The 26,272-nt window shown below is 34.5% G+C and overlaps 4 protein-coding genes and 1 non-coding gene across 7 annotated transcripts; 1 reads left to right on the forward strand and 4 right to left on the reverse strand.

Moving 5' to 3' along the window:
* Window positions 1–2,972: 2,972 nt before the first annotated feature.
* Window positions 2,973–16,003, reverse strand: REV1 (DNA-directed DNA polymerase). 3 transcript variants are annotated; one of them, XM_087118092.1, is made up of 25 exons: window positions 15,747–15,886; window positions 15,489–15,585; window positions 15,273–15,417; window positions 14,874–14,989; window positions 14,701–14,777; window positions 13,749–14,386; window positions 13,332–13,475; window positions 13,047–13,179; window positions 12,864–12,952; window positions 12,681–12,731; window positions 12,399–12,602; window positions 12,005–12,124; window positions 10,421–10,513; window positions 9,803–9,862; window positions 9,627–9,713; window positions 9,408–9,491; window positions 9,193–9,265; window positions 8,848–8,916; window positions 7,801–7,899; window positions 6,294–6,584; window positions 6,141–6,196; window positions 5,349–5,926; window positions 5,062–5,122; window positions 3,677–3,777; window positions 2,973–3,484 (listed from the first exon to the last, which is right to left on the reverse strand). In XM_087118092.1, the coding sequence occupies exons 3-24, from the start codon at window positions 15,411–15,413 to the stop codon at window positions 3,736–3,738; spliced, it is 3,306 nt and encodes a 1,101-aa protein (XP_086974218.1). In that variant the 5' UTR covers window positions 15,414–15,417; window positions 15,489–15,585; window positions 15,747–15,886; the 3' UTR covers window positions 2,973–3,484; window positions 3,677–3,735. The 3 variants fall into 3 exon arrangements, with proteins under 3 accessions (XP_086974218.1, XP_086974216.1, XP_086974217.1); XM_087118090.1 differs by lacking the exon at window positions 15,489–15,585 and having other exon boundaries at window positions 15,747–16,003; XM_087118091.1 differs by lacking the exon at window positions 15,489–15,585 and having other exon boundaries at window positions 2,973–3,489; window positions 15,747–16,003.
* Window positions 16,004–16,871: 868 nt separating this feature from the next.
* LOC111811302 (uncharacterized) lies at window positions 16,872–18,353 on the reverse strand. Its single transcript, XM_023698080.2, has 2 exons — window positions 18,005–18,353; window positions 16,872–17,232 (listed from the first exon to the last, which is right to left on the reverse strand). Exons 1-2 carry the CDS (start codon window positions 18,351–18,353, stop codon window positions 16,901–16,903), a joined length of 681 nt encoding a protein of 226 aa, XP_023553848.2. The 3' UTR covers window positions 16,872–16,900.
* A 1,183-nt stretch (window positions 18,354–19,536) lies between these two features.
* Window positions 19,537–19,609, reverse strand: TRNAE-CUC (transfer RNA glutamic acid (anticodon CUC)). The gene has a single exon. It is a non-coding gene; the product is annotated as a tRNA-Glu (tRNA).
* A 1,845-nt stretch (window positions 19,610–21,454) lies between these two features.
* LOC111776403 (uncharacterized) lies at window positions 21,455–22,797 on the forward strand. The gene is made up of 2 exons (XM_087117925.1): window positions 21,455–21,829; window positions 22,339–22,797. The coding sequence occupies exons 1-2, from the start codon at window positions 21,455–21,457 to the stop codon at window positions 22,795–22,797; spliced, it is 834 nt and encodes a 277-aa protein (XP_086974051.1).
* Window positions 22,798–23,426: 629 nt separating this feature from the next.
* On the reverse strand, window positions 23,427–23,801 carry LOC111811301 (uncharacterized). Its single transcript, XM_087117926.1, has one exon. It carries the CDS (start codon window positions 23,799–23,801, stop codon window positions 23,427–23,429), a length of 375 nt encoding a protein of 124 aa, XP_086974052.1.
* Window positions 23,802–26,272: the final 2,471 nt, after the last annotated feature.

A 26,272-nucleotide genomic window follows, 5' to 3' on the forward strand; every position in this document is an offset into this window, starting at 1 on the left:
AATAAGAGGAAGAAGATGAAGATGACAATGGCGTTAAGAGAAAGGCTTAGTGTTTATATAAGAAAAGGTTGAGGTTTGGTGTCTTGACTTTAGGGCATAGGTGTGTTATTTATTTATTATTATCTTAGAGTCTGTAACCGTTCAAGATCACTGCTAGTAGATATTGTTCGTTTTGGCCAGTAACGTATCGTCATCAGCCTCACGGTTTTAAAACACGTCTACTAGGGAGATGATTCCACACCCTTATAAGAAGTATTTGGTTCCACTATCCGACCGATGTGGGATCTCACATTCTACCCTCTTAAGGGCCCAACGTCTTCACTGGCACACCGCCCGATATCTTTCTCTGATTTCATTTGTAACAACCGAAGCCCACCGCTAATAGATATTGTCCACTCTTGCCCGTTACATATCGTCATCAGACTCACGGTTTTAAAACACATATGTTAGGGAGAGGTTTCCACACCTTTATAACGAGTGTGCTTTGTTCCCCTCTCCAACCGATGTGGGATCTCATACTGTCATGAACATAGGGAGTGTACATTGGTTGGGTTGGATTAGACTGAAAAAACTTTTGAACCCACTCGAAAGTTCGATTGGTTGGGTTGATAACCCTAACAATCTAAATAGAGTTCACAACCTAACCCAACTTAACCCTTTGTTTTCAGGGTGCATGTCAGTTATCACTGAGCTAGGTTCATGTGAGTTCATTTGTTGCTAAATTTTGGTTCGTGCAACAAGATGATAACGCAACTCTAGCTCAACTATGGTCTTAACTCGTTCCAATATACGTAACAAGATGATAACTCGTTCAAATATTTATAAATCACAGTGCATCACTAATATTAAGTTATAAACATTAAATATTCTTAATTTTTTTAAAAAAATAAGATAAAGTTGAATGAGATTAGAACCCGATTAGAACGGGAAACAAGTCAATGGATGTAAGAACATAAATATGGGTAGGTGGTGGAATGGTTAATTAATTGATTCTGGTTGACCATAAATATTATTGTATTTATGTGTTGCTATGAATTTATTATGTCAATATAGTGGTTGTTCTAAATATCGATGGTTCAATCTTTTTTGATATAATTGTTGAATTCAAATAAATAAATAAATAAAAAGGAACCCGTTTGCTAGGGGTTTTGTTCTCCTCCTCAACCAATGTGGGATTCTCACAATCTACTCCTTTTCGGGGGCCAGCGTTCTCGCTAGCACTTGTTCCTTTTTCTCTAATCGATGTGGGACCACCACCAAATCCACCCTCCTTTAGGGCTGAGCGTCCTTACTGGCACACTGCCTCGTGTCTACCCCCTTCGGAAACAGCGAGAAGATTGACACATCGTCCGATGTTTGGCTCTGAAACCATTTGTAACAGCCCAAACCCACCACTACCAAGTATTATCCTCTTTGGACTTTCCTTCAAGATTTTCAATGTCGGGTAAGGGAAGGTTTCCACACCCTTATAAACAGTGTTTTTGTTCTCCTCCTCAATCAATATCAGACTCTCACATTAGTTGCTAAATTTTAGGTCGTGCAACATGAAGACAACGCAATTTTAGGTCGTGCAACATGAAGACAACACAACTTAAGTTCAATTATGGTCTTAACTCGTTGGGACTTACATAGCAAATGTTTGGACAATGAGAAAAGAAAATAGAAATTGTATTGTACTCAAATAGAAAATATTCAAACTATTACGATTAGACTTGAATGAAATTTGACCAATAAATAACTAGAAATAAAATTATGAAATATTAAGAAGTGAACCACGTTGTTTGTATTATTGTATTAGGGTTGACCAAGTCAAGCCCGATCAGGGTTAGGTTAAAAAATCGTTTTGGAAGCAGTCGTCGCACGTCCTTTTTCTCAGCTTCATCTTAATTTTTTTCCTTTCAGTCGCTCGCTGCCTTTTGATTCTCTCTCGATCACTCTCAACCCTTTCAATAAATGATCGTAATGACTTAGTGTTTCTTAGAACAGTTAATAACATTTTAGCAACAAAAATCAGATCTCCTTAAATTCATTATTTTATGTTGTGATTTAGGTTACGGGTCAAAAATGTTAAAAGCAGAGTTTGGTCTCGTAATCTTTGCATTAAGTTCTAGTAGGAAATTCCTAATGCTAACATTTTGTTAGAAACCGAGGGAAAGTTAAGATAGAATATTAGCGAGAGTATCTTATGTAAGCACGTTTTTATTTGAAATAGGAACATCTGATTTATTTTTTTAAATAAATTGTTTCACTATTCTAAACCTGATTTGGTTATGAACGCCCTTAATAGTACACACGTAATAACAATTTCAATGTCTAACCATGTTTTAGAAGTTTGATCGTAGTGGTACGTTGAATTATTAATTCAATCGAAAAAGAAAAAGGAGAATACAAACAAAATTGCTGTCATAGGGACTTGGCCGGCCATAGCACATGTTTGAATAAAAATGAAGTGTGATACATGTAACCATGAGAACCCATGTTTGTTAGTTTTGACTAAAATTTGCTTGAAAGAATTATAATAATAATAATAATAATAATAATAATAATAATGGAAAAATAAATATTCTCAAACTTCATTCAATGCAACCTTCCATGGTAATCACGTTTATTCCTATTTCTTTTTCGTGTCTCCATTTCTGCCACCATTTTTGTCATTTATTTTAATTTTCGTTTGTTGAAAATTCTCTATGATCACATTCTAATTTATTTCATAACAAAAAAAATATATAATATAGTATTCAACATCATTTATAAAAAAAAGAATTAAAATTTGATATTACAACATAATTAACACGTATATGTATATCAACTAAATATAATCCTCATTTCCTAGCCATATTCATCTAAAAAAAAAAAAAACTATCATCTCCCTCTCTTTCATTCCTCATTTTAACACGGTTTTCCATCTTGTTGGACCTGTAGGGTATATTTCCATGTCCGTTAGGATCGCACAATAATGCACACAATCTAGATGAACGCAAAGAAGAGCTTTCTACTGACAAAAGAAAACAGATTGTATGTCTAGATAACGAGAGAATTGAGGAAGAAGCTCATCCAGGAAAGTCATAATACTTTATGGGCCGGACACTCGGGTGATTTTGTTTACGGTGCCATTAGACTGACCATCCAACATTTATATTTCCCAAATTTCTGGACCTTCAAACCTCAAATCCAGGGGTATCGGGCAATATTATGGTCGGACTTTCTTTCTATCTCAATTAATGTTCATTTAAGTGGAAGGTACCATATTCGGCCGCACTAGTTCTTCTCAAAGTGCCACTTTTTCAGCTTGGAAGCGCCATATCCACTTTGCTAGAAGGGCTTGAGATTGTACCTTCTTTTCATTTAGTGAGATGGGAACCCCCTGGGCCTGTCTTTACTACCATGCCAAAGGAAATTTCTGAAGAAGCAGATACTTCGTTCTCCACAGCTTAACTTCTTTATCACCTAGTAGAGTGGTAGCACTTCCATATGAACATTTAACCTATACTTCATACAATTGTAAGAACAAGTAAGACTTCAATCCATTCAAGTCATAGGATTTAGATAAAGCAAAAATAGTTTCTTGATGATTCAATTTGAAGTATATTGTTAACGACAGACATTACTTGTTTAAAGATTGTCAAATGATGATCAAGTTGTAATATGCGTCACTGAATTATTGAAGGCATCTTACCCTGCACATACATTTCCATCGCAACGCTATCTGGTCAAAACGTAGTATGAGTGAAGGGTCTACACCTTCAAACTTCCGCCGTAGAATTCATTGACTGCTCCCTGATGATTTGAAGTGCAATGAGAAAAGAGTACACAAAAAATTGAACAACTTCAATAAAGACATAAAGATGTCATAGCTACAAAATTTAGCCTGTTAAATTATGTATCTTCAATACAGAATATATATATATATATATATATATATCCATCTCCAACGACATATTAAAAGAAAGGAAAGGTCCAACAGAACAATTCTATCGAAGGAATTGCATGAGCAGTTTGTGAGAGGAATCACAGGCTAGGGTCTTATCTTAAGGATACATCGAGAGGGAGCAAACTTGTTTTTAGAAGGATTACCCCTTCTCCTTGCAGAACTATTTTTCAGATTTTTGTAACTAAAATTAATTTTTTCCAACGGCAGACGAAAGGATCTTTTGGGTTAATTCCTTGTCACCAATTATATTTTCGTTTGCTAGTGAATGTCTTGTGTGCGGCTCTAGTAGGACTCTAAAAGGCCTTGAGTCACTTCCACTTGCCATTAAGTGCAGAATGAGAAGCACCTAATCAATACATGTTGCACGTTGTTTATAAAAAGACCAACACATAAAGGTTAACCATACCTCTGTACTCATTTTCAAAGACCGATGCCAAAAACTAAAAAGGGGCACTATTGACATCAAAAACCACTGATTTAAAACTGAAAAATTGTTGTATGGTTGATGTCTTGATTCATTCTCGGAGCTCTCTCTCCTTCATTCGAGTTCCGTTGTTATTTGTCTAATAGGGAACGACAAAGGTTATAGCTATCCTTTCTTTATTGGGAGACTTTGAACTTAGAAGGGATAAGAGAACTGTATATTTGGAGTCCTAGTCCCTGAGGGTTTTTCCATAGATCTTGCCTCCGTTCGGAAGGTGAAAATGTTAAAAAAGGTGAAGTTCTATGTCTGGTAGGTTATCTATGGAAGAATCAATACTTTGGATCAACACTCTTTTCTCTAGGGTACTTTTCTAGTTAGCCCGCCCACAGAGAAGGAAAGGAAAGCAAAATGACTTGAAGAAAGGAATGTCCCATGACTCAGGCATTCGCTTGCTGCGGATTCGGCCATAAGAACTGACTCGGCGACAGCGAGGTTTGAAATCAGTCTTTGTTTGATTGATCTTGCACTTTCATTTCAAGTAGTGCTTGAGAGAGGAAATGGCAAAGCCAAGAACCAAGCTGACTGAGTTTCCTTTTGTGAGCTTGTTTTTTTGTATGTTTTTTCATTTTATTCACAATGAAAATTGGCTTTTTATCAAAAAAAAAAAAAGAAACAAAGATCTCAATTAGCATTTTAAGGCAATAACCTGAAGGTAAGGATCGATAATGTTGAAGACTTCCAGAAAAACCTGGGATTTCATCGCTAACCTGAAACAAAAAAAAAAAAAAAAAAAGGATAACACAATGAAGACTAGAACTAATGTAATTCCAACATTATATCAGCATGGTCATGTCTAAAATTCCAGAAAAGAAGAATAAAAAGGGTGGATGATAAATATCATAAAACCAGATAGCAACGCAAGACCACTTGAAACAGAGGCACAAAATTTCAAGCCTGCATCACCTGGTCATCTCAACAAACATACAAAATTACCTCTTAAGAAGACGAAAACAAGCATAGGTCTCCTCGATGTCCAGCTCTATCTTTAACTTAAAGTACTGCTTAAGAAGCTCACATAAACCATAAATAGCACCATCCCAACCATCAGATTCCGGAACTGGAGGATGCCAAGATTTAGATAAAGTCCTTAGCAAAATCCCATAAAGATTTTCGGGTGACCCCGACTCTGTATACGTCTCTGCAAGAAATTGTAATATCAAGCAATTACTGGCTTTAAACTTATCAACCCATAGAGGAGGGTTCCCACACCAAAGACCATTCTCCGTGAAAGAGTCTATTGAGCCAGACGTACTGGCAGTGGCATCACAAGATTCGTGATGAATTTTTACTGAATGTTCTAAAGAAAGCTCTTTTCCCCTGTGTGCTGGGAGTTGCTTAAGTATGTCATCCCTCAGTGGTTCAGGTAGCTCTTGTAATACTGACGGATCTACTTGACTTAGAGATGAAGGTAGTAAATCAATTCTATGAGATCCAGAGGTGGGTATAGGAGTCACCACATTGCACAATCCTTCCCCAGAAATCTGTGCAGGTGGGGAACGTTCAACAATGTGCTGCACAGGACCAAAAACACCAAAGAGCACATAAGTACATGAATGAATTGAAGGGTGTTTCTCTCACCCCAGTAAACTGTTCGTTCAGATTAAAAAAAGAGTGAAGCAACAAACAAAAAAATAGGCATAATCAACTTGTAGCATAATTGTTAAATACTGAATGATAGCACACGAAAAATATGAGATATATTCCAAAGTGTCCATTAAATAATACCTTATTTTCCAACTGTGTTTTGTTTTCTTGGGCATCTGATGAAGTAAGTCTATCACCTTCATTTGATTGACAGTAGAAAAGGGAGAAAAAAAAATCAGCAACTTTATCAGTTACAAAAACCGGACAATAAGCTATTCCATAGATAAATTTCACCTTCTACTGGTCCTTGAGACGAAACCCTTAAAGAAGACAAGAAAGCTTCACTTTTGTATCTGCTTTTAGCTAGGAGATCATCTAGTTTTCCACCATAGATTTCATTTAACTCTGAAAAGAGTTCAGGAGGTAGGCTCCCTATAACTCCAACATCCAGATTGCACAGAGGTGGAGCTGAAACCGGGTTCAAAGATTCACAGTGGAGCTGATTATTCTCCAATTGAATTAGATGGCTTGTAGGATCAGCAGATAACTGATCTAAAGCTCCGGAGTCACACCGTTTCTCACTATCTGTAAAGATTATTATAACAAAGTAAGAATGATGCTTCACCTTTAAACCAATTTAAAGAGTCGTATGCAAAAGATCAGTACGGGGATAGTGGTCATAAATGCTTAGGAAAAGGTGGTGTTCCTTATCCGAAGATTTGAAATGGATGACGAGGTTAAATGTGGCTCCTAATTTAACTAGAATACATAAACGAACGAAGTATGACAAGTAATAAACACGTGAGAACTAAGGTACTCAGATTATATGTGGAACCCTGTAGGGACACTTCTAAAGCAAGTAAAGAAGACAAATTAGAAAAGCCTAGGAATGATGCTAGAAATCTTGTTGTGAGGCATCAGTATTTCCATATTTGCATGTTCGTTTCTGATCTCAATTCTTAGTATGCAAATATGGAAATACTGATGCCTCACAACAAGATTTCTAGCATCATTCCTAGGGTTGAACTGCTCACGAGGTAAGCAAGTACTAATCCTTATGACTAAAAGAGCTATGCTAATTGTCACGGTCATGCTTGTCTAAGATGTATTGCCTATAGCCGCATGTCAGATGTCTCGATCATGCTTGTCCAGGACGTGTTGTCCATAACCGCATGCCTGTTCCAAATTCTTTTTACTTGCTTTCATGCTAAATAGGTATGCACTATTATTTTGTGTAAATACGGAGTGTGACCGGTCACCAAAACCATGTTTACACCTACCAGGGCTAAAATGCCCCAAAAATGTACTATAGGGGGATGTGACTAGTTGTCAAATCTTTCTACTCAGGTTATATGCTATCAAAGCTGTTGTTGTTGCCTACTTGCTTTTAGTTTATAACATTGTTTTCTTTATCGTTCACGTTTTCTAAAACATTTCTCTCAAACGTGACCTGAGACTTGAGCATACGCCAATATTGTCTGCAAAGTCTGAATTTCACACGGCTGACTTGTTCATGGATTAGAACAAGTGTTGCACAATCGCTATCCCGCTGCCACACAAGTGCGATTGTGACACTAACCACCACCTATCTCATCAAATCAGATAGTATTACTATCACTAACATATCAATATGTCACAGGAGGAAAAAGCAAAGAAAAATACAGCTGTTGAGCTAGCATGATTCCCGCCAATTATTGCTTCAACTTAAAAGAGTCGATTCAGTGGAAAAGAACAGAAGTACATCAATCCTAAAATTAAAAAAGAGAAGAAATAAAGACCATTGGAAGATGAACTCCCATACCTATATTAGCCCTTTCCTTTACCAAAGGACCAGTACTATTTTCCACATTTGTCGTTCCAGACGAATGAAGCCATGCGTCCAAAGAATTTCTTTTCATCCCTTCAGAAGAAAACACACTCACATGAAACCAATTTTTCCACCAAAAAAAATATATAAAAAAAAGTGAATACATAAAAATAATCCACCTATTATTTAATTAAATGAATACATAAAAATTTGGCAAAGAGTTCCTTATTTTCTTTTGCAAATTGCAAGCATTTGTTTAATTACTTGTCTTTTAAATATGAAATGGATGCTTCTTTCAAAATTTGAGTGGATCATATATTAGATTCTAGGAAGATATATAATTAGATATCAGTAGCCCCTCACTACCTATCTAGAAATTACAGCCTAGTGAAGGAGTGTCGGAACGAAGATGTTAATAAATGGATCGCAGGTTTCAAAGCGATTTCATGTTGATCTAATAAATGGTGTGTAGAAAACTTTCTTATACTACTTGGAGCATTTTGCAGTATTTTCTTATTCAGCAAGTTATCAATATTCAATAAAATTTCGAATTCAATTTCCTGGTTTCAGGAACATCGTTTATTCAAACAAAGCAACCAAGCACTATCCTCTACTGTACATTTCAATAAGGCTTTGACTAAAAGGAAAGGGTTGATGATGAATTTCCTATGTTGAACTCTTTGGACTGCGTAAAAGATTTTCCCCAAAAGTTTCAGAAAGATCTTCTCAGTTACTACAGTAACACATCCCTTATAGATCTCGATAATGTTGACTGTTTATGAGGGAAGTGACATGATCGTGTGTCTCAATGTGAAGGATTATTATTCCTTCTCCTAACAAAACCAATGTCGACCACCGAGGGATCACTTCCCAAAAGCACCCTTTTTCAATATTCTTCGTTAAAATAGTTTCTGATTTGTTCACTGAAATTGTTTTCATCCATCGAGGTCCCCCCTAGTTCTCTTCATTATTCATACATATTTTCATTTCCACAGAAGCAACATCAATAGTATCTGAAAATCATAACACAGACGAACTTACCTTGCTTAGAGATATCCACATTTTGAAGCTTCGAAACTTGTAAACCAATACCACGAATTTCTTGGACATCTACATGACAAAATAGGGTAACATAGAGATTCTTAAAGAAAATAATACGTATTTAACTCAATTAAAAAAGGCACGTCTTTCAGTCCAGAAAGTAAGGAAAACTAGAAAGTAATTAAAATATACGGGGGAAAGAAACCAGCGGTATTACTTTTTCTTATGCCAATTTAATGTTAGAAATGTTGCTGAAACAATATAATATATTAATGACACTGTGATTCAGGATGGCAAGCAGAAATGTTACCATTAACTGAAAAATCATAATTACGCCTAGTTTACCTATGACAAAAAACCCAAAAAGCTGCTTTGCAATCCTCTGAAGAATTTCCAGGTCATCAGTGGCAACAGGAACCTAGTACAGTAAAAAACTTAAAACTTTAGATGTCAAAGTTCACACAAGTAATAAATAAGCATTATACAATAGCATGAACATGGTGATAGAAACTAATCCATTCATGAAAAGGAAATGGGAGGTATTTGTCAGACAACTATACCGTCAACGAGTGGCTCAGGTTTTCACAATCTCCACAGCCCATATACTTTGTCGGTTCATCGGCATCTTTCCTTCGTTTTTTTATCTAAATCAATACATCACATAAAAGAATTGCTAATAGCACTTTCACATAAATTGAGAAGGAAAAATCTCATCCATATCTTGAAGGGACAATAACTCAATAATATTTCTTACTGAATACAAAAGAAAGAGAATCTACCTTGAGGGTAAAGGTGCGTCCCTGCACTCCACATCCATGCAATCGTAATGAAACCTCCTTACAAAGGTTCGAGAGAAAGCATTGACACTGTAATAGCTAAAGTATTAGTTATTAATTCGTTCATATGTATTTCTTCGTCTAAAATGAGTAAACACGCAACCCTTTATGTTACCCACATCTTTAAAGTCCTTGAACCTAACACCCCAATTCACTTCAGCTCCTATGGATTTGCTTTCCTGAACCATAAGCAGGGTAAACATGAAAAATATGAAATTATGAGACAATGTAAGAAAGTCTAGACAGCAAAACTAGGCCACAGTTAGGAGATAATCTTATTTGGAAAATATAAAGGTGGTAGTGAGACAAAATAATGCATCTTTTATCATGATTTATGTAAAAAAGGACTTTTTTTAAAGTTTTCAATAGTTCCATAGGAAGTAACATTAATGGGCACAAATAGAAGCCCTAAACCAATAGTAAAATGACACCAAAAGACTAATAAAATCCTATTTATATAGACATATAATAATGCCTTTATCATTTTACAACGCAAATCACAATGATAAATTTGCGTTGTCTACCCTAGAATGAAGATTTTGAATGGTTTTAGTATATTCAGTACTGTATAATCCAATGCAGGAATATATCTATTATTGTACTTTAAACAAAGAAAAATCAACCAAAGAGCTAAAAGAAGACAAAAAAAAAAAAAAAAAAAAAAATCGAGTTCACATCAGCAAAACAACACTTGGAAGTTAAAGAAAAATTATGTGGTTATTTTGTTTCTGTCAAACCTGGATCAACCCAACTGCACGATTGTCCACCCCCCGACTATAATTCCATAGCATCTCCCCTGTTTTCAATCCAAAGTCTTTCTGAAGAGAATCCTGGACATGTCGAGAGTAAATTAAGTAAGCGTTCTAAATAACTTAGTTTGAGAATAACAAACTCAGCAAAATAACTTAGTCGTAGCATAGCCACAACCAAACTCTCTAGGATGTAAATGGACCTCTACATGCAACCCTACATCAATCTCCACCCACCAGCAAATCCATTACGGAGACACTACTGAGGAGTAACTGCTAATCAGTACAACAATAATAGAAAAAGGTTCTAAGAGAATTAATATAATTTTTAGCATTAGCTCACGCCAGGCCACAAATTAAACAAGACAGGAAAGACAACAATTCCTACATCTCTGCCATGCTGGACAACATATGCATGTCAAAGTAGGAGCGCCTAAATACACAAGTCTCCTAACATTAACAGAAAACGATAGTAATAACATACAAACAAATGGTATGCAATACTAAATCAGTTATCTTCTACGTATAAAATATTTTCAAAATCATCACATTAAATTAAAGACATTACCATCTTTTTATAACAATTTTCATCAATACATTTACGCAATTATCACATTCCAAGTCCACTTCTCTCCCAAGCCAATATGTTGAAAGGGATCAACTACAAATCATATCATGAAATAATCCTCTCATCTTTGTCACACCAACTACTCTTTGTTGCATCCTCAACAATCCTCCCCTCCAATAAAGATCTATCCAACCTCTCTTCAACAATATTTCTATCAGAGTAGAGTGTTTGTTTGGTAATACACTAAAATGAATCACATAGATTTATAAATAGATTACAGTTAACACGAGTCACATTGATTTATATTTATATCCAACCAGTTTCCACACATCCAAACTAAACTCACAAAACAAACCACCTAACCCTACAATATGTGGACATGTGGTTGACAAGAAATTTGTAGGATTTTAATATCCACACATGGAGTTTGAATTCATTCCCTCTAAGTTCTTTCACTCTTTCCCTAGTCTCAATAACCTTTAGGCCAACCCATGGTAGTTACCACAAACCACATTGTTGAGACAACTATTTTTTATTTGACATACAAGATCTTTTTAACGATCCTCTATGACTACATCTCCGACACTCATCACTCTTTTGCAAGGCACTTGATAATTTCATCAATAGGGTTAAGTCCAAAGTTTCTACTAGTTAGGACAGCGAAGCATCTCGATATTTCTATAATGGTATGAGGTTTATTCATTTTGGGCCTACGCCCGCATAATTACTTTTGGATTCTACATCAAAAGCATTATACTTATGTAGTTGTTGCCTTTACTGAGTCTTTTACCACTTTTAGTCAATGTCAGATTATGTTTTTTTTTAATAGGAAACGTAATAGAAAGGAGTATGTGTATGACACATGTTTACAGGTTTAATGGCACATCATCTTGAAAATTGCAACTAACTCAAAAAAATATTAGATATGTCTAGCAATAAAGAAAGCTAAATTCCTTGACATTAATGTAAGCCTCGAGTAACCAAACAAACAAGTCATGAGCCACCTTGGATATCATACGCAGCTGACCACAAGTAAATACACTTCTTTTCTTCAACTTCTCCTCCAAGGCACGCCCTATCCCGGGAAGATCCTTAATGGGAAGCGGATCTAAATAATCATCAACCTAGAAAAATGAAATGGACTGAGTAGAAAGAACAACTTATATACATTCTTCTCGACAATAAAAGGAAGTATAACTTGAATAACATACAAAAAGGACAAATCCCTTTACCTTCAAGATTGCACATAAAAATAGTGAAGTGATTCATAAGACAAAAATACACGATACAACATTCTAGACATCAAAATGAATAATCCAACAAGAATTGAATCATAGTGTTGTAAGGAATGATGGATTGATCAAATAAAGGTTTAGTGCAAGAATTCCTAGCACCTACCTTCTCCGAAGGAATGTAACACTGGCCATCAGGTTTTGCAGTTCTGGTAGCAAGGCGAGCCATTAGCATATTTGTAGATATTCCAGCACTTGCAGTACATCCAGTTGTATCAAAAATTTCTTTTCTAATTTTTGAAGCCAAAACCTCAGGATCTACCTTGTCTGTGCCTGAGATATCCAAAAATGCTTCATCACAACTTACAGCCTGCATTTGACATGCGTTGGGACGTTAACAAAGCAAATCACATTGAATTGCCAACAAGAAATGCTATCTGAAACAGACCTGCACTTTCTCACAGTGCTTATGCAATATGTCATAGAACTGATCGGCTACCTGCATATTTCCACACATGCCAAAAAAAAAAAACCGTTGTATGTGAAAGATGTCAGAAGTAGAATATGATTGTCATCCTCCCTTAGCAAACTGATTGACAAATCCCAACCCAGTGGATAGCCAATCACTTACCTCCTCATAGGACTTGAAGTCATATGGAAAAATAACAAGTTGGGGACAAAGAGCTTTCGCATCTCTAACAAACATTCCCGCTCTGACTCCTTGATAAACATGGGTAAAGAGAGAATCAATTGATACTCTAGAAAAGCCTTAGATTTGAGTTATAGCTTGTATATAGAGAACTAGAAGACCAACCATAACCTCGAGCTGGGTAGTTTGCAGATGATATTTCTGCAGTTCCTTTAGGATTATCCGAGTGGCACACAGCTACAGGTTTATCCTTAAATTGTGGACTGTTTCGAATAACCACTGAGACAAAAAAGCAGTCCTGAGGCGGCAGCATACTGGTATTAGTATATTTCAAAATGAATTAACGAAAATATAATGATGAATAAAAAATAACTCCCCAGTTCAATCAAGTAATTCTTGGTAAAGAGCCAAAATACAGATATTGAAGGACCAATATTGCTCAAAAATTACCATGTCAACGTGGATAATAGTGGTAGACTGATAATGGGAAGAAGCACTGATATGAGAAGTTACAAAATTGGACCCACTAGCTGAACGTGGAAAACGCTTATAGTAACGATTTCTCCAAGTTCCAATGAAATGCAGCCTAGACTTCTGCAGATTGAAAATGGAAATTTAGTCTATGAAATGGGAAAAGTGAAAAGTTAAAATCAAACTGTAATGAAATAATATAAATACTAGAAAGAAGGCCTATAGTTTTTCTACTCCATCTGATTTTTCACTAAGGCACCTGGTTGGACCTAGTTCAACAGCCCTCTATTGATACACGTTGAGATTTAGAAGACATGAATGAAAGTATAGTAGGTAAGACAATCACTATCAAATAAGACACTCTGTAGGAAAAAACTCTTGCATAACCTAAAGTACCTTGAAATAACTTTCCACAAAATCTGCCTTCCCAAAATTTGAATGCCGCAGCTTAGAAGACCCGGCCACCAAAGAACTTGATGATCCATCGCTATAATAATTATTGGTGCTATCATTGTGAGTTGACTTAGACAAACCATGCAAACTAGATATATTTTCTTCCCTGCTCTGACCCACATCAACAATTCCTGGTTCTTCATCTGCATGATCACATTTTTCATTGCTTGGCTCTTTCTTTACTTCTACATCAGCATTATTTCGAGGAAGCATCTCAAAACTTTCACAGGTTTGTGGTACATATTCAATAGATTCATCTACATCAGATATACTTGTATCCTTTAATTCGCCAGCCTCTAAATCATCACTTGGCTTCTCATTCAGTTCACTATCTGCATTATCTTGAAGATTCAGTTCAGAGTCGGAATGCATCTCTGCTCTAGATTCTATCAATTCATTCACTTCAGACCGTGAAACCTTTAAATTCACAGCCACCAGGGACATTGAATCCTCTGTTCCATAGTTCTTTTGAGTAGTCATGCACATTTTGCGTTTCTCCAACATCGGACCTTTTTTCATAGAAAAGAATGCTGATAATCTTGGTTGATTACTTACAAGCTGATCAAGTTGGTAAGGAACCCCTAGAAACAGACAAATGATATCCATATCAGCTAACAGGCGCAAAAATTAGTCTGCATTTCTCTTTGAGACCTTTTCGTTTATTGGGACAAAGCTATACAGAAAAAATGTGATCCATTTCAGCTGTCGGGTGGAAATATTAATTTGCATCTCTATTTGAGACCCTTTTGTTTTTTTTTTTTCGGGACAAATGAAATAGCTTTGATGTTGTTCAAGTGCCAACAACCTGGTATTAAATACTTCCTAATGTATTCCTGAAGCATTTATCCACTAATTAAATTTACGTATCACACATAAAAGCAATGCAATAACTTACAACTTAATAGCTCATTAGAAGCAACAGAATCCAAGATCCATGTGGGTTTTACAACTGGAAGTCCACGGCTGAAGGACCTGAATTATAACCAACAAAAGAGTTTTATCTTAATTCTTCACCAAAACAAGACTACTATAATTTTTTTTTTACAATGAAGATATCACGAACCAAACCTGAGATTCTTTACTTTACTGTCCGGTAAATTGCTGCAAATTATATGAGAAACACTACGTCTTGAAAAATAATTCTCAAATCTGCCACCATACTTCAACATATAACCCCGCAATTCCTGAATTTAACTTGTTGTCAGTAACAATTGCCCACAAAACGCTCAACAAGATTATCATTCTAATTGAAAATAATAATAGATAAGGACAGGCCTAAAAAGGTTATAACTTGTAAAGTCTAAAGTTCTCTACATAACTTTCACGAGCATTCCTTCTCAAAGGAAAGATTTAAAAATTGCTAAAAGAACTGAAAAAAACAAGTGCAAAATTGTAAATTGAAACTCATACTTCTTGGTAGTTTTACTTTACATTCACGGCTCAACTTAAAATTATTAGATAGACTACCTGACTTGAAGGAATCGTGAAACCGTCAACAAATATAGAAACGCCCTGAAATATTTGATTTCCGGAGTTCGTACCACTATGTGAAGCACTTGAAGCGTCAACGTTAAACTGATTGTGCAGTTTTCTGTTCTTTTCTACCATATAGCTGTGTTCAGAAAAAGAACTTAAGGGAGAAAATTTGATAAAGACACTATATAAGTTTTAATCACGTCATACCAAAAAATCCTCAACAACAGTTAAGAAGCTAAACGAATTCAATTATAATCCGATAGAGCATCAGTTTGATAACGGCCCTCCAACACTCCAAAATTCACTTAAAAATTCATGTAGAACATCCGTTACAAGATATATGATTCAACTAACCAAACTTGCTTCCAAGTAAAGTGCAAAGGTGAAATTCAAATTACCGCCATCTCCCAATCTAACAATTCGAACATGTGAAAGCAAAGAGAGGAAAAAAAAAAAAAAAAAAACCTTCCGAAATCTGGAAAGGGCGATTTGCGAGAGGAGCGAGAGGATGAACTGGAATTGGCTCCCCATGCGACGCCTAGGGTTTTCTGGTCGATCCGTTTCTTCTTGTTGGCACCGCTACTGGAAGGGCTCGACGGAGAAGAATTGTCGAGAATTCGCTTGGATCTCTGGGCGGGGGAATTAGCCGAGCGAGACGAACCAGAATTCATCGCTCCTGTGGAAGCAAAAGAGTGCCGCGGAAGGAAACGTAGAGTAGCATTTAAAATGAGGCGGCAAATTGAACGTCGATATTTATATGACACGTGGAAATGCAAACAAAATTGGAAAAATTATTGTTATTATTATTATTTATTTATTTTTTATGTAAAATCATTTTAAATATTTATTAGCGTGCGAGGAATTAGGTTGGATGGAAGGATTTTTTAACCGACCTAGAAGTTCAGGTTGAGTTGTAGGGTTATTACTAAAATTAATTTTTTTAAAAAAATTATTTATGCAAAATTCACTGTTATTTGATAAAATCTCAAATAAAAATATTAAAAATTCACAAACACAAATTAATTTATAATCATTTTTAAAAAATCATCAATAACAACCAGCGAAAATAGTAACATTCTAACACAAATTAATCTATAATCATTTTTAAAAAAACATCAATAACAACGGGCAAAAATTGTAACATCCTAACAACTAAATATCATCATTTTTTACAATTAATTACTCTAAAAATATTGAAAAATATATATTGGATTAAAGTCAAATCCAGTACAAGTAGTTCTAGTAAAGCCACATTATCACTCTACCGGACACCGAAATATGCTTAACTTCTTAATATATGTATAAATTTTTGTTTAGTTCGGGTCAACTCGAAGTTTTTATTCTATGAACTCGAAATCGAATCGAATCAACTCGGGTTCATCAAAATTAATACAACCCAATCCCTATAATTTCAGCTGAGTTGGTCCAGATTGTCGTGTTGAATGTACCTCTCTAATATATATATATAATATTCGTGCGGTGTGATATAATATTAAATTAATTATAAAATTACCTAATTAGCCTTCTGAATTATTTTATTATAAAAGTGTTGGATACATAATATGGAATATGTTAATAAGCAATAATTGATTAATTAATTCAAAAAAAAAAAAAGAGTTCTAATTTCCGAACGCGGCCTTGTAATCTGCCCAGAGCTGATCCACCGGCTTTCCGAGCAACTGCAGGAAGTAATCGGCGGAGTAGCCATTTTTGAGCCTCCGGTTCAGCTCTGCAACGAACCCACTTCTCAGCCCCTCTAAATAGTCCAAAAATCTGGCCGTCACGTCGTAGCCTTGGTCCCACCTACTCCCGCCGCCCGGCCCCACCCAGTGCCCCGGAATATACCCCGACTTCAGCCGTACGTAGTCCGCGATCCCTTCGATCAGCCCGCCCGGTGCACTTGGGTTCCCGTTCCATTGCCAAATATGGGTCATTTCGTGGTATAGCACTCCTGTCCTCAAAAAAAATATATATATATATATTATTATTATTATTAATTTGGGGTGGAAATAGTTTTTATTTTGTTTCAAAAATATCTTTAATCTTTTATAAATATTTTTTATTTTAAAAAAATTTCATTAATACACATTATTTTTTAAAATTAAAAAATAAAAAATACACTTCGACTCTCAAAAGTAATATTTATCTTCTCAGACATTTATTTAAAATATTTAATTCTTACAGTTGAATTTACACCTCATAAATTGTATTTACATTTTATATATTATTTTTTCTTCGATTTTAAATATATTATTTAACCTTTTTCTAAAAGTTTACATATATTAATGTTTTTTTTAATTTATGAGTAAATTATCTTTAAATATTTTTTAAAAGTTTAAAAAGTGTTTTTTAAGATTTTTAAAAAATTTTAAAAATTTAAAGGTATAATAAAATTTTATTTTAAACATAATGAATATTTTTTAAACCTTATAATCAAGTGTATTTTTAAATAAAATATTAACTAATTTTATCTAAAACTAAAATTAAAAGATATTTTTTAATTTTTTTAATTTAAAATTATTATAAAAAAAATTTAAAAATTAGCCAAAATCTAAAATTTAGGGATATTTTTGTCAAAATCCTTAAATTTATATTTTATATTTAATAAATTCTCAAAACTCTCAATATTTAAAAAGTTTAAAGGTTTAATTTTCCATCTTTAAAGAAAAAATTTTAAATTAATGAACAAATTTATTTGACCTAAAATTAAAATATATTAATACCTGTTATTTCCTTCTTCAAGTCCCCGTCATAGTTAGCAATATAGTCAGCACCGACATGAATCTCGTCGTTGCTAGCAAACGCCACTCCATCATAGTCTCTATCGATGAACATGCTGACCTTCTGCACATTCTTCCGATCATCATCGGAGCTTTGCCGAAAAATGTTCCAAATAAAATCAGTGGCAGCTGCCAATATCTGCCGGCTGTAATCCGCTCCGATTTCGTTGTCGAAGCGGATACCGCCAGGGGTTCCGATCGCATCGTTCGTGACGGTGTACTCAACGGCAGAAACAGCCTGAAAGAGAAAGAGAGAGGATAAAAGGAAGAAGACGATCTTGTTGGAAGCCATGGTTGTTTATGAAGCTTAGCTAGCAGCTTGGCTGGTTTAAATAAGAATGATCAGCTGTTGACTTGTCTTGCCATGGCCCACTAAAAACGCTGACGTGGAATAAAAGACTTTTTTGCTTACGTGGATTTGGAAAAGTAATTAAAAAATTATTATCAAAATTTTTAAATAAAACGTCTTTAAATATTAGATATGGAAATCAAACTGTTGGAAAAGAATTAGTCAAAAATATATATTTTTATAATATTAATAAACAAGTTTAATTTTATAAAATAAATTTGTTCTCATATTTTCTTTAAAATTATTACCAAAAAAAAAAATCAATTTAATTTTTATAATCATAAATATTAATACAAAATATTTATAATTTTTGAAAATTATATTACTAAATAAATTGAAAATTATAGTAGTAAATAAATAATAAATATAATCTCAATAGGAGTATAGCTCAACAGTAATTTATTTTTAAATCTTAATTCTTGTAACGTACCTTTTTGTCTTATTTCTTTGGCTTTCTTCATTGTCTTTTCCGCTCATCTCATTTTATATAATAAAATAAAATAAAATGGTTACAATATTTTTATATATATCTTTGAACGTTGAAAAATGACCCAATACGAAATGTCCAAAACCAAAAGAATAATTTAAAAAAAAGTAATTAACATTTGAATTTTCCATCTTCAAGAAAAAAATAAATAAAAAACAAATTGGTATAAATATTTTAATTATCAATGTCAATATAATCATATTTTCTAAATAATTACTTTATGGTTTAAATTAAAATTTTCTAAATAATTACTATGACTCAAATACAAAGTTAAGACGGGTAGAAGTCTTTCGAAAGAAAATCTTCAAGGGATTGGAGAATGAAGAATTTAGAGATAATTCTCGGGTAGACACTGTGTGGGATGCATTTTGGTTCAACAAAGGGTCTTATAGGAATTTTGCGAGAATTTTAGTCAAATAATATATTTAAATATAGAAAATATTATTTTTAATATTTGTAATATTCCTATCATAGCATTTGAAAACAATTTTCAAAACATATCAATGCAAAAATTTACCTTAAAACCAATCGTTATTTTTTTTCTCTTGAAATAAAATAAAATAAAATAAAATAAAATAAAATAAAATAAAATAAAATAAAATAAAATAAAATAAAATAAAATAAAATAAAAACAAGAATTTCCGTTGCCGGGACTTGAACCCGGGTCTTTCGGGTGAGAGCCGAATATCCTGACCAACTAGACTACAACGGATTTGATATTCATTCGTATCAAAGAATTATTTATTTACAATTTATTGTTATTGGAGTTTTTCAAGATATTCTAACTAATTTATCTCTTTTTTCTCTAATTCTTATCCATAAACCCAAGTTCATATAGACTTACCCACAGCCAAATATGAGTCGTTTTATTGGCTCTTTGGTAGCCTACAATAGCTAGTAGTTTTATATAACTCATGGCCCGAACTTAACACTCAGTGCATCGATTTGGTAGTTTGTAGGGCCTCGTAGACTCATAGGATATGTGCCACTCCGATCTATCATCTTTCAACTAATAAAACACATGTATGGACCATGCTTCTCGAGGTAAGATCATCAGTAGAGGCCATCTAGCAACCTCAAGTCGTCCCCACACGATCATTAAAAAGAGTGTAATTTTCAAAGCCACTATCAGATAATATAGTTACGAGGCCGACCTTGTGATATCTCACATTGGTTGGGGAGGAGAACAAAACACCGTTTATAAGGGTGTGGAAACCTTTCCGTATCAAACGCGTTTTAAAGCCTTGAGGGGAAGCCCGAAAGGGAAACCCCAAAGAGGACAATATATGCTAGCGGTGGGTCTTGGGCGTTACAAATGGTATCAAATCTAGACACCAGGCAATGTGCCAGCGAGGAAGTTGTTCTCTAAAGGGGGTAGACATGAGGCGGTGTGCCAGTAAGGACGCTGGGCACTGAATGGGGTGGATTTGATGGTGGTCCCGCATCAATTAGAGAAAGGAACAAGTGCAAAAACACTGGGCTCTGAAAGGGGTGGATTGTGATATCTCACATTGGTTAGGGAGGAGAACGAAACACCCTTTATTAGGGCGTGGAAACCTTTCTCGAAAAAGTCCAAATAGGATAATATCTGATAGCGGTGGGTCTAGGCCGTTATAGACCTAGTGAGTTAGGATTACGAGAAAAGGTTAGCTCGCTCAAATAAATCTAATCATTTAAAATCGACTATTTGTCCAATGACCAATCGTTATTGGAGCTTTTCAAGATATTCTAACTAATTTATTTTCTCTAATTCTTATCCATAAACTCTCTAATAGGGGGTAGCCTAAAATAGCTAGTAGCTTGATGGTCATATAAACTCATGGCCCTAACTTAACACTCGGTGCATCGATTAGGTAGTTTGTAGGGCCTCGTAGACTCATAGGATGTGTGCAACTCCGATCTATCATCTTTCAACCAATAAAACGCACGTATGGACCCTGTTCTCGAGGTAAGATCATCATAAAGTTCATCCCTACAACGTACCGTCATTTAAAAGAATGTAATTTTCAAAGCCACTATCAGATAATATAATTACGAGGGCGGCCTTGTGATATCTCACATTGGTTGGGGAAGAGAACGAAACATTCCTTATAAGGGTGTGAAAACCTTTCCCTAGTAGACACATTTTAAAGTCTTGAGGGGAAGCCCGAAAGGGGAAACCCAAAGAGGATAATATCTGCAGCAGTGGGTCTAGGGCGTTACAAATGATACAAGAGCTAGACACCGGGAAATGTGCCAGCGAAGAGGCTGTTTCCGGAAGGGTTAGACATGAGATAGTGTGCCAGCGAAGAGGCTGTTTCCCAAAGGGTTAGACATGAGATAGTGTGCCAGCAAGGACGCTGGCCTCGAAGGGGGTGGATTTGGTGATGGTCCCACATCGATTGGAGAAAGGAACGAGTGCCAACGAAGACTCTGGCCCTCAAGGAGAAAGATTGTGATATCTCACATTGGTTGGAGAGGAGATAATATCCTAGCGGTGGGTCTGGACAGTTACAGATTTAGTGAGTCAGGATCACGAGAAAGGGTTAGCGAGCTCAAATAAATCTAATCATTTAAAATGTCCAATGACCAATTTGCCCATCGCAGGTTTCCCCATATAAACAACATCGTCTTCTCCGAAGAGAAAATCATTCATAAACCAAATTCCATGGCTTCCCCCAATCTAATCTTCCTAGCTTTCCTTATAACTCTATCCTCCATAAAACCCACAAACTCCGTCGACTTCTCCGTCACCAACGCCGCCGGAAACACCGCCGGCGGCACTCGTTTCGACCAGGAAATCGGAATTTCCAAAGCAGAGAACACTCTAAAAATTGCCACCGATTTCATATTGAAAACATTCCAACAGCAAGACGCCGACGCCGACGCCGACATAAAGACCGTCCACAAAATCCGCCTCGTCATCGACGCCGAATACTGTTGGATGATGGAAGTCCCACATCGACTAATTTAGGGAATGATCATGGGTTTATAAGTGAGGAATGCTAACTCCATTGGTATGAGGCCTTTTGGGAAGCCCAAAGCAAAGCCATGAGAGCTTATGCTCAAAGTGGACAATATCATACCATTGTGGAGAGTCGTGTTCGTCTAACATGGTATCAGAGCCATGCCCTAAACTTAGTCGTGCCAATAAATTGGTAAATCCTCAAATCCTCAAATATCGAACAAAGAACTCCTAAAGAAAAGGAGTCAAGCCCCTCCTCGAAGGCAGTCAAAAATGACTAAGACTCCAAAGGAGTCGAGCCTCGATTAAGGGGAGGCGCACTTTGTTCGAGGGGAGGTGTTGGATGATGGAAGTCCCACATCGACTAATTTAGGGAATGATCATGGGTTTATAAGTGAGGAATGCTAACTCCATTGGTATGAGGCCTTTTGGGAAGCCCAAAGCAAAGCCATGAGAGCTTATGCTCAAAGTGGACAATATCATACCATTGTGGAGAGTCGTGTTCGTCTAACAAATACGACGTCGTTTCCTACACTTCCGGCACCGACATATTCATCGCCGCAAACTACATCGCTGAATATCCCGGCGACCTGAGGAACGAATTCGCCGGAATTTTATACCAGGAGCTGACTAAAGTGTGGCAGTGGACTGGAAACGGTGAGGCGCCGGCCGGGCTCATCGAAGGGGTGGCGGAATTCGTGAGGCTGAAATCCGGGTTTGTCCCAGGAGAGTGGGCGGCGGCCGGAGATGGTGAGAGGTGGGATGAGGGCGGCGGAGGAGTGACGGCGAGGTTTCTGGAGTATTTGGAGGGGTTGGGAAGTGGGTTCGTGGCGGAGCTTAACCGGAAAATGAGAAATGGTTATAGCGAAGATTACTTTGTGGAGCTGATGGCCGCGACGGCCGACCAGCTTTGGGCGGAGTACAAGGCGGAGTACGACAAAATAATTAAATATTAATTACAAATGATTAAATAAAATTAAATATTTTTTGCACGTCGTTGTAATTTTCTTCAATATTTAAATTTTAAGTTTTATTTGTTTTAATTGTGTTGTCGGAGCTTATGGAAGAAAAAAAAAAAACATGTTGACCTTTTCAAGCACCTTTGAACATGTTGACTTTTTCAAGCATGTTTGAACATTTTCTTTCTTCAAAACTTATATCAAATAATAATAATAATAATAATAATAATATTGTCACTGTTATACTTTTTCAACGGCATCGTTAGCTTAACATACTCGACAAGTATAAAGGAAAATTAGGGAATACTTCGATCAAGGGCAACCAAGTAAGTGGTCTAACTATAAGATAGACTAGAAATTGTATGTGTTACAGTTATATTTACGATGTATGAGGTATGATGATGTATGAGTTATGATGTTTGAGCTGTGATGCATGATAATGTACGTAATTTATATATTTTGATGTATGACGTACATGATATGTTTGATGCACTTAATGACATTGTGATGAATATGATGATTGCATGACTTTTATTTTAATATATTGATGTTTTCCATATTAAGCATGTTATATAATGATGAGTGTCATATTGCATCATGTTGATAGATCGATCTAAGACACAACCTTAAGAGCATGAAAATGATAGTTTTATACCTGTTACCTCCCTCTTCACGTCCCCGGTGATGCCGGCGATGTAATTAGCACTAACGTGAATTCGGTTGTTGCTAGCAAACGCCACTCCGTCGTAATCTCGGTCGATCAACAGGCTGACACTCCGCACATTTTTCCGGTCGGCGTCAGTGTTTTGACGGAAAATGCTCCAGATAAAACCACTGGCTTCTATCAGTGTTTGACGGCAGTAATCCGCTCCAATTTGGGTGTCGAAGCGGTCGCCGCCGGGAGTGCCACCGGCGTTGCTGGTGACTGTGTAATCAACGGCGGAAACCGCCTGTAGGAGGAGGAGAGAGAGGAAGAAGAATATTATGTTGTTGGAAGCCATAATTGTTGCTTGTGAGGCTGAGGTGGTGAGCTTCGTTGCTTTAAATAAAGGAAGATGGAAGAATTGTCTTGTCAAACTCATTTCCTAGAAATTTCATAAATTTTTATTTCTTTTTATTTAGATCGAGTATGAACACGGAGTATTAACACACCGAGCGGTAAGCCGTGAAGCAAAGGACGGAAATGAGTGGAATCAATGTGTTTTAAATTCCTGTCCTTTGCACCATCCATCTGATGGACCGTTTGCAGGAGTCTATGAGAATGTTTGCTTAATCCACCCCACCTAAATGATAAATTACAACCATATCTAAACAGTAATAAACAGAAATAACAATAAATAGAACCTACAGCAAATATCTAGACATTTGTCTAATAAAATATCAAATATGATATATATGGTAAACAATAATTTATTACTAAATATCTTTAACAGTCTGGGTCGTGTCTAAATCTCAATATGGCTGATCATACTCTCGGACCCAATAATAAACTATTGTCTGAAATAGCAGTTCACGAGCTAGTCGCCCAAGTGGGTCAAAATAAGAATGAGCTATGTTACAAAATTATAATCTCTAATTTAAAATAATAGATAAAAAAAAAAATATTTTATCTATTAATTTAATCCCTAAACTTTATTTCATAATAATTTAATATTTATATTTTTAAGTATATAATAATTTAATTGTTAAATTTTAGTATGTAACAATTTATCGTAAAATATTTTTATTATATGGTAATGTTTGAGATATAATATTTGAATAATATATTAATTATAAAAACGATTTGATTTATAGTATATTTTATTTTATTTTAAATATTTAATTAGTTTATATTTTATTTATTTGTAGGTATTAATGATTGTATTTATAATTTATAAGCACATTATATCTTTATTAAATTTACCGAGAAATTTCATAAATAAAAATAATAATACAAAAAAGACCTTATCGTTGACTGTAAGTCAATCGTCAACCTGGTATTGATTGCAGACCAAACATATCTGGTTTGAAAAGTCTCTGCCGACCATTTCATTAATGTGAGGAACTTTTTAATAAATATTTTTTTTTATTAAAAAATATCCATAAATTAAAAATTTGCTAAGAATTTTATTAATATATTGTCATTAATTATTAAACGAATGAGTATTTTGTTTAAAAATTATTTGTTATTTTTCAAAATTTTATTAATATATTTTTTACATAAATAAATAAATAAATATTTTTACGTAAAGGTGGACTAGTTGACTGTTGACTGAGTCAACTACGAAACTTACCGTTTTAATCTATGGTCTGCAAAATATCTACCGTTTTTTACTCCTCAAATAATCTTTTTTTCATTTGTTTTTTTAAATAAAATTGGTAAATTAATATTTTAATATTTAATATTTAAATTAGATAATACCATCCAAAAATAATATATATTTTTTAAAATAAAAAATTACAAAATTGTTCTTTTAAATTAATAATATAAACTAAATATGACACGAGCTTAAATTGGGTCAGCCCAATATATAGTGTAGCTCAATGAGTCTACTTGACCGACCCGAATCAAATATTCTTTAAATGAGTTCGTTCGTGGATCCCGTTGATCTTTAAAATAATGTTCTATATTCAATCATTTGAATAAATAATCTAAGTTTTTAGTCGAGATTGAACTTGACTTGAGTTGAACTCTTGGAGTAATGAAACTAATTAATAGATTACGATCTTGAAAATATTTAAATAATTAATATTAACATTATTTCAATATTTAAAAGTTTTAAATGGTAGAATTAATAAGTGAGAATGGTAATTATTTTATTTTACAGTTAAATAAAAATAATTAAATAATTAACATTATTATAATTTTTACTTTTAAAAAAATATAATAATGAATAAGTGAGATAATTTAGACTATTTACTAATTTTTATTAAAAGCATTAATTATAGCTTTTCTTATATTAGTAAATATTTTATTTTATAAGGGGTGAGAATGTGTTAAAATATTTATAATTATTTAAACTTTAAATTATTTAAGAAAATAGAGATATTTCTATTCAATTTAGGAAAAACTCAATTTAAATTTTTTTATGTTAGTCATTTTAACATAAAAGTCAATATCGAATGTGGATATTGTAATATGAAAATAATTAATATTTCCGAATTAAATATTATATTTGAATTTACAATAAATTAAAATGAGTATTATTTCATATATTGCCATATAACTTAATTGATGAAAATATAATTATCCATCAAAACATTAATAAAAAGTAATATTGAAAATTAAGTAATTTAATTTTAATGACTTAAAATAATTAGGTAAATATTAGTAATAAACAATTAAGTTAATAATAAAATTTATATGAAATAGTTAAGATAATAATTCTTTTTACTTTTACAAAATTACAAAAATTCTACCGTTAGACGAAAATCATTTATCATAGCATTAACACCATTTTAACTTTTATGAAAAAAGTTTATAAAAATTTAT

This window comes from Cucurbita pepo, chromosome 15, assembly GCF_057944985.1.
Source record: "Cucurbita pepo subsp. pepo isolate OVF chromosome 15, ASM5794498v1, whole genome shotgun sequence".
Lineage (NCBI taxonomy): Eukaryota > Viridiplantae > Streptophyta > Magnoliopsida > Cucurbitales > Cucurbitaceae > Cucurbita > Cucurbita pepo.

Bases quoted from the DNA above. Each gene is read 5' to 3' on its own strand.
- REV1 (XM_087118090.1), bottom strand. From the start codon at position 15,952: ATGAATTCTGGTTCGTCTCGCTCGGCTAATTCCCCCGCCCAGAGATCC. The intron at 13,180-13,331 runs GTAATTTTTGAG...CTGCCGCCTCAG, and splicing joins CTATTATCCACGTTGACATG to GACTGCTTTTTTGTCTCAGT. The intron at 7,900-8,847 runs GTAAGTTCGTCT...TTTCTTCTGAAG, and splicing joins TGTGGATATCTCTAAGCAAG to GGATGAAAAGAAATTCTTTG.
- LOC111811302 (XM_023698080.2), bottom strand. From the start codon at position 18,353: ATGGCTTCCAACAAGATCGTCTTCTTCCTTTTATCCTCTCTCTTTCTC. The intron at 17,233-18,004 runs GTATTAATATAT...TTTTGAGGACAG, and splicing joins CTTGAAGAAGGAAATAACAG to GAGTGCTATACCACGAAATG.
- LOC111776403 (XM_087117925.1), top strand. From the start codon at position 21,455: ATGTCCAATGACCAATTTGCCCATCGCAGGTTTCCCCATATAAACAAC. The intron at 21,830-22,338 runs GTCCCACATCGA...CATTGTGGAGAG, and splicing joins AATACTGTTGGATGATGGAA to TCGTGTTCGTCTAACAAATA.
- LOC111811301 (XM_087117926.1), bottom strand. From the start codon at position 23,801: ATGGCTTCCAACAACATAATATTCTTCTTCCTCTCTCTCCTCCTCCTA.